At 35.7% G+C, this 8620-nt stretch overlaps 1 protein-coding gene across 1 annotated transcript; it reads left to right on the top strand.

Annotated features, from left to right (window-relative positions):
* Positions 1–1375: 1375 nt before the first annotated feature.
* On the top strand, positions 1376–8029 carry LOC144858716 (zinc finger MYM-type protein 1-like). The gene is made up of 5 exons (XM_078714813.1): positions 1376–1421; positions 1610–1788; positions 2053–2130; positions 5329–5370; positions 5579–8029. Exons 1-5 carry the CDS (start codon positions 1376–1378, stop codon positions 8027–8029), a joined length of 2796 nt encoding a protein of 931 aa, XP_078570939.1.
* Positions 8030–8620: the final 591 nt, after the last annotated feature.

Raw genomic sequence — 8620 nt, 5'->3', positions numbered from 1 at the left:
ATTACAAATTAAAATGACAGTTTACTTAAATAATAAATATAACAAAATAATATAAATACGGACAAAGACCTGCTGTCTCATGCTCAATTTTAATGTAGGTAAGTGTTTATACAGGTACAATAGGCAAAAAAAAATGACATATCATTCAAAAAGGCCTATGTTTTATCAAAGAAACATTACACCATAATATAGAAGTATATATTATTTTGAAATTTACAGACCTAGTTCCTATTTTAGAAACCATAACAAAGTTAAATCAGTTTGGATTAAAAAAAATCTTGTTCTCTTATTAGGTGAATGCCCAGCGTTTATGATATAGCACATTGATACTGTCTAAGATGGAATGAGGCTCAATAGCTATAACCCTTGTCTGATTTTAACTTTTCAGGAGCATTTTTAATTGCCTATGCAGTCATGCTATTCATTGCTGGCCTGCCAATGTTCTTTTTGGTTTCAATGGACTGGGGCAGCAGCAGCTGGAAGCTGGCACCATTGTTTCGAGGTATAAGTTTGTAACCTTACTATTATGTATTTTTTTAAATCTATTTGTTGTGTAGCTGATTGCTAACATTGACATCGAATCTCAGGTATCAGAGGGTGATGTATCTCAAGAAAGCACAACATCTGTGCTAGATACATGCACCCTCAAAATTGAGAAATAGACCGCTTCCTCATAAGACCAGAAAGTATTATCCTCCATCAATGATGACAACATAACAGTAGTTAAATTCACTTTGACCAAAAATATTTGAAACATAATTCAAAGAAAAAATAGTCAACCAAATTTTACAACTTTTTGGTTTAAATTAAATTATTTTTTAATAATCACATTTTTTTTCTCTCTATGATATGTTGTATTAATACTTTAAACTTTCATGTTTTGGGGAACCTCTATCATAAAATTAACCTATCATTTGTTAATATTATATATTAATTGTAATGGTATGTCACCAATGCACTATAACAATGATTGTGATTTTAGTTCACCCTCGTGGAGACGATTATGACATTCATTACAGATTTCTTTAAAAATCTCTGTCACAGAGGTATTTTGAATTTTTACAAACGGGGGAAGTGTTAACGTATAATATAAATAGTCTGGTTAAAATAGCTTAACCAAAAGAGTAGTAGTAGAGCCTAAAAGAGAGAAAAGGAATTTTATCTTTAGGTGTAGACAGATGATCACTGAAAATATTCCCATGACTATCAGGAGGCTTATTAAGGATTTCTCTTTATAGGCTGGAGTATACTGGGTGATTCTATTGGACTCCTATCAGCTAATTTCGTCATGTTGACATTTTCCGCCATGGAATGCATAATTGTATGCTGGGTGTATGGCTATGACAGATTATCTTTTCCATCCTGGCTTAGCATTATGGTTAATGAACTTGGAAGAGAAGTCAGTGGAGTAGTAGACCAAGGTATTAACATTTGTAGGCTATAAATTTGTAAAACACTCATAATTACGGGATCACTTGAGGTGGTCAAGAAAGAGGGAGCATTTACAAAATAAATCAATCAATCGCCACTACAACGATCATTGCTCTTGGTGTTGTAAAAAAGAAAATCAAAGTGCAAAAATTGAGAAATTAACATAATTTCTAATCAGACCAGAAATTCTCAATTTATTCCTCCATCAATGATGAGCAGGTCAGAGAGGATCAGAGGGCTTCTGGGACATCTCAGGTCCCAAAAGACAAGAGTCTTTCTAAACGACAAAGTACTGAAAACAGCACCTCGGGTTGTGGAACTTGGGACAAGAAAACAGATTTTCCGTTGTCTTGTCTGGTGATGCAATATATGTAAATTTCCTTATCTGTTTTACGAAAATGGTGGCAGTAAGCATCTTAATTTGTTTGGTTTATTATTTAAAAACTTTAACTTTATAAACATATATATATATATATATATATATATGGAAATAGTTTTTACCAGTACTGTAGCCTACAGCTGTACCCTAAATATTATTGAGAATAAAAACACAGACATCACTATATGATTGTTACAATCTATTATTTAGAGTATAATAAGATACCTCCAACCATGTTATAGAGTAGAACTCAGAGATACTTCAGGATCCAACAAAGTGAACTGAAATTTCAGTTTCCACCATCAGATCTGGTTGAATGGGTAAGAATATATAATATTGTAATGGGAATAGAGTAAATGCTAGTTTACATGAGTGTTTGCATCTAGTGTCTTGAAAGATATTGGTCCTTAAAAAACACTTTCGAAATCTGTAGTAAATAAAATCAATTATGAATAATTCTAATAAACGTATACTGTACTATGAACAAATAATTATTGTTATTAATTGGTCACAGAGGATCAGATGGCTTCTGGGACATCTCAGGACCCAAAAGACAAGAGTCTGTCTGAAGGACAAAGTAACGAAAATAGCCCCTCGAGTCGTGGAACCTTGGACAAGAAAACGGATTAGCAACTGTCTGGAGGATTTCACCAATGTTTAGAGGTAAATTCAGTTTTGAATAAACTCCAAACATTTTGCAATTTTGGAGAAAGTCCAGTTCGGTATTCTTATGTCTTTTTATATTTTTATCCCACTCCTGTAGGTCATTAAAATTTTCTTTGTAGAACAAAAAAATGATGGTTTGAAATCCAAAATTATAAATAATGAATAAAAACAACACTACATTTTAATGTTACTGCACCATGACCGGAAACTCATTTAAAATGAAAAAATGAATTTCGCCAGTTTTGCATGAAATATTTTGGTCCTTTTTTTCTATATGAATGTATTTTGTTAATTCTTTATTCTTGAGCTCCAGTGAATACTGTTCCGGCGAGTTCTTATATGGGAGCTTCAAAGTTCTGGAGAACAGAGCGGTGTAAATGGTTCCACTGCTTTTCTTCTTTTTTTTTTTTGTATTTTAGGCTATTTTATGGATCATGTTTTTGTGTAAAGTGCTTAGAAACATTGTATTAGGCGTTATGACTAACATAATTATTAATATCATTATTCACTTGGAATTTGTAAGCCAACTCCAGAAACCGTTTAGGCTATGGTCTCTCTATGGTTTCCTATTCTTTATTCCTGAAGAACCATTATTTTAAACTTAGTTTTTTTTTGTCATGTATAGGAATGGGTTACGGAATGGTGCTGATTTCAACTTGTATCGCCTTTTACTACAATGTGATCATTAACATACATATTGTATTACATGTTTGCTTCATTCACTAACAAACTGCCCTGGATTCGGACGTAACAACCCTTGGAACACGGACATGTGTAACGGCATCTACGACGAGTGTCTGAGCACTGGTAACAAGATCATGACAGTGAACAACACATGCGTTGGTGTCGACTCCCTTTCAGAAGAACAACTTGACTTTTTGGTTTAAATTAAATTATTTTTTAATAATCACTTTTTTTTCTCTCCATGATATATTGTATTAATACTTCAAACTTTTATGTTTTGGGGAACCTCTTTCATAAAATTAACCTATCTTTTGTTAATATTATGTATTAATTGTAATGGTATGTCACCAATGCACTATAAAAATGATTGTGATTTTATAGTTCACCCTCATGGAGACGATTATGACATTCATTTCGGATTTCTTTCCAAATCTGAGAAGGAACAATTAACCAAAGGTTCTCTTAGCCAGCTGTACAATGATGTGCCTCGCCTCTCTCATCTGTGTCACAGAGGTATTTTAAATTTTTACAAATGGGGAAAGTGTTAACATATAATATAAATAGTCTGTTAAAAATAGCTTAACCAAAAGAGTAGTAGTAGAGCCTAAAAGAGAGAAAAAGAATTGTGAGAAATTTTACCTTTAGGTGTAGACAGGAGATCACTGAAAATATTCCCATGACTATTCCTGAAGAACCATTATTTTAAACTTAGTTTTTTTTTGTCATGTATGGGAATGGGTTACGGAATGGTGCTGATTTCAACTTTTATCGCCTTTTACTACAATGTGATCATTAACATACTGTACATATTGTATTACATGTTTGCTTCATTCACTAACAAACTGCCCTGGATTCGGACGTAAAAACCCTTGGAACACGGACACGTGTAACGGCATCTACGACGAGTGTCTGAGTACTGGTAACAAGATCATGACAGTGAACAACACATGCGTTGGTGTCGACTCCCTTTCAGAAGAACAACTTGACTTTTTGGTTTAAATTAAATTATTTTTTAATAATCACTTTTTTTTCTCTCCATGATATATTGTATTAATACTTCAAACTTTTATGTTTTGGGGAACCTCTTTCATAAAATTAACCTATCTTTTGTTAATATTATGTATTATTCGTAATGGTATGTCACCAATGCACTATAACAATGATTGTGATTTTATAGTTCACCCTCATGGAGACGATTATGACATTCATTTCGGATTTCTTTCCAAATCTGAGAAGGAACAATTAACAGTGGCGTAACAGGCGGGGGGGCAGGGGGGGCGCAATACCCCCCTGGCGGATTTTACCGGGTTGAGAAGCGTTCGATCGGGCTGGGTAACAAGTAAAAAAAAAAAATAAATAAAATACAAAATAGGGATAAAAGAAAGAAAAAGAAAGAAAATATAAGATAAGAATAAAATATACGATATATGATATGGCTTCAAATGAGTCAGTACAGTATGATATTCAAGTAAGATGATATGAAATACACAAAATCCTGACTGACAAACTCGTGGGAAGACGCACTGCGTATCAGTACATTAACATGCGGTCAGTTGACTGTGGTTTTTGGCGTCTTTTATCTAAGCCGCCATGCATTTGCCGAGTTGCCTACCTGTAAGGGCATTACAGCATTCCATTTACTCCCGGACAGACATTCACTTTCTTTTGGCATAGAATAAAATTATTAAATTCATTCCGCGATGTTTTCAAAAGAACGAACAAAGTGTTTTTATTGTAAAAAAACATTAAGAAGAGATAGGCTGCGAAGCCACATTTTGACTGTCCACGGTGCAAAGTTTAGGTACAGAGAGTCAGTACCACCAGGAGGAGGGTTGCACAGATTTACAACAAGATCAGACAACAGGCCTACGACTAATCTTAGAGAGGAAGACCAATCTGTGACTCATTTGCAGCCCCAAACTATTGTGCCAATGGAAATTGAGGTACTGTATAAAAAAGCAAATTGTATGATAATAATAAATAGGCCTACATCATTAAAACAAAATTAAATAATAAATTATTGTAGGTAAAAATAGTTAATGTTTTGTAGTCAGTTGATAGTGAAAGTATGTAGATAAGTGACGTGTATAATCTATGGGACGTAAGATCCGCTTATCAGAACGATTCTAAAAAATGTTAACATTAATATTATACATATTTTTATACAGGTCCAACCAGAGACGCCTGCGCATGACTTCGGGACAGTTGGGGTATCGTATATTTCAATTTCTAAACACTAGTGCCAATAATAACAATACTACAGTATTGAATTGGTTATCCGCTCTTTTGATAGTATAGATAAATGTATAACTCTACTCGATTCATCATTCGTCACATCACATATCACTATTGTAAGATAAATATCTGAGCATCGTAATGATTAAATTCAATAAGTATACACCTTGTTACTTTCAACAGGACCTGGACCAGCGGAATGATAGCAGTGATGTAGAAACCGACACTTTAAAAACAGCAGTCGGAAACGTTTCCAAACTACAAGACGACAAAGATGCACAATTAAGTGAGCCAACAATCGAGCCTAAAGACATGAACATACTTCAAATAGAAGAAATCCAGAAAGAACCGATTTCGCTATTGCTCGATCCTACAAATTCGTTTCCAACAGATCCAGCACTGTTTGTGAACAAAATAAGAACACCAGCGTTTGTTCGGGCAGTTATGGAAAAAGGTCCATGTCAACCAGGACTACATGAACCCTTTATATTTCCTCAAAATAAATTAATGAGATCATTCCGACCGTCCTGGTATTACAGGGATATGAAAAATGGCGTTAAATCTGTTAGAGATTGGCTAGTATATTCAGTAAAGAAAGATTGCGCATACTGTTTTCCGTGTTGGCTGTTTGCAGATAGATTAGATAGTCATTTCAATCCATCATTTATAGAACCTGCGCATGGATTCGTCAAGTGGAAGAAAGCTACAGAGAAGTTTCGCGCTCACGAACAGTCATCTATTCATCACGATTCTGTAAGACAATTTGTAGCGACCACCAAACGTCTTAACATTGGCATGACTGTAGACAAACAGCAACTCAGAGTGTATGAGCAGCAAATTGCGCAAAATAGAGCGGTGTTGCACCGTCTGCTTGATATAACATTCTTTTTGGCCAAACAGAACCTTGCATTTCGGGGACACAGAGAACTTCGATTTAGTTGTACGAGCAAAGTAAAAAGTGAAAATGAAGGCAACTTTTTAGAATTAGTTAAGCTTCTGTCCAAATACGATGGGGTATTGGCAAAGCACATAGCCACAAGTCCTCGACATGCCATGTACATGAGCCCTAAGATTCAGAATGACTTTATAAACGCACTTTCTGAGGAAGTTACACGAATGATACTGTCGCATGTCACAAGTGCTCACTTCTATGGTGTTATACTTGATAGCACAATTGATGTTTCACACAAAGACCAGTTATCGTTCTGTTTGCGATACGTAGATGATACCTTTGTTATTCAAGAACGCTTTTTGCAGTTTGCAGATTTAAAGTCTAGCAACTCAGAAAATTTGTTCAAACAATTAAAAGTGCTTTTGGAAAAACATGGATTAGATATAAAGCGGATTCGTTGTCAGTCATATGATGGAGCCAACAACATGTCTGGTCATTTAACTGGTTTGCAGGCTCGCGTAAAAAAAGAAAATTCGTCTGCTACATATGTACACTGCTGTGCACATAATTTAAACTTAGTACTGGTACACGCGTGTAATGGATGTGTTGATGCTGTAACTTTTTTTGGGACAGTGCAAAAGCTCTATACATTTATCACCGGGAGCCACCCACGACTGGATATCTTTCAAGATGCTCAAGACGAGCTTAAAATGAAGAGAACAACTTTGCAAAGGTTATGCGAAACTCGATGGTACTGTAAGTACAAAGCAGTAAAGGCTGTTAAAGATACTTACCCAGCAATGTTATTAGCTTTAGAGAAGATTGTAGGAAGGGAGAAAACTCCTGAAAATGTAGGGGAAGCACAGGGCCTATTAGATGCCATCAGCAAGTTTGAGTTTTTGGTTCTATTGGAAATGTGGATAAACATTTTAGCAGACATCAACATTCTTTCTGAATACCTTCAGAAAATAAAGATAGACGTGGTTACTGCGTCAGCTATGATTACAAGCACAACTGAAATAGTAACTAAAAGACGATCAGAAGAGCATTTTAGGGAATGCATAAATACAGCAACGTCCATTGCTGCAGAAGAGGAACTCACTGCGACATTCACAAGGCGAAGACTGCGTAGACGAAAAAGAATGCCAGGAGAACAAGCTACTGATGAACCCCATAAAGATCCAGAAGACAGATTCAGAAGAGACGTATTTTATTTTATATACGATAAGATTATTAATGAACTTAAAAACAGATTTGCTGATTTCCATAACCGGGTTAGACCTTTCGGCTGCTTAATGCCTGCTAATTTGGGAAAGATGGACATGTTCAGTGATTTAGCTAGGTCATACTCGGAAGATATTGATATTGGACTAGCTGAAAAAGAATATGAACAGTTTTGCTTGCTGTATAAAGAACTTAAACCTGAGAAAGGAACTATTGAAACTTTGCAAGATATGCTGCATTGGGTTTTCAAAAATAGTTTACACACTGCATATCCAAACATGGGAATCCTTTTTCGCATATTTGCAACAATATCGGTGGCTTCTGCCACAGCAGAAAGATCATTCAGTAAGATGAAACTCGTTAAAAACTACTTGCGGTCAACCATGGGAGAAGAACGGCTATCATCGTTAACCCTAATATCAGTTGAAAGAGACCTTTCTGAAAATGCAAACTTTGACAGCGTTATCAACACATTTAGTCGCATGACAGTTACAGGAAGACGAAATGTTCAACTTTGAATGCTTATAGAATTCAAATGATCACAGACAAAGTGGACAATTACTAGTACATGTAACACTTAATGTTTATAGACTACTGTATAGTTTATTATTTAGTTCAAACACACGAGTATATGGCTAATCTTAATATACATTGCGTTAATATGTCGTATTTATTTGTGTTTTTTTTATATACGTTGAAGAAGAGACAGGTTTACCAAGCGCGGTTCCGGTCCATAGAACACGCGCGGGCATCTCATACACAATTGTGACGCTGGGCTGTACTGTGCGTGTGAGGCCACCTTAAAAAAATACACTCCCACTAATCGTATGTAACGCGCTAGTTGGAGGCGCCATTTATCATGAATTTTATGTGCGAGAGTACCATTTCCGACGATCTAGGGGTGTCATTTACCAAAATTCGCTTCGCCACAGCCCCCACCATGGGGGGGCTGTGGCTCAAGTACTTGGTGTCTGGAAGGATCAGCCCCTGTTTGCCCCCCCTGACAAGACCCCCTTGTTACGCGGCTGACAATTAACCAAAGGTTCTCTTAGCCAGCTGTACAATGATGTGCCTTGCCTCTCTCATCTGTGTCACAGAAGTATTTTGAA

This window comes from Antedon bifida, chromosome 2 (genome assembly GCF_963402885.1).
Source record: "Antedon bifida chromosome 2, ecAntBifi1.1, whole genome shotgun sequence".
In the NCBI taxonomy this organism is placed as follows: Eukaryota; Metazoa; Echinodermata; class Crinoidea; order Comatulida; family Antedonidae; genus Antedon; species Antedon bifida.
This window is presented reverse-complemented; position numbering and strand designations above follow the sequence as displayed.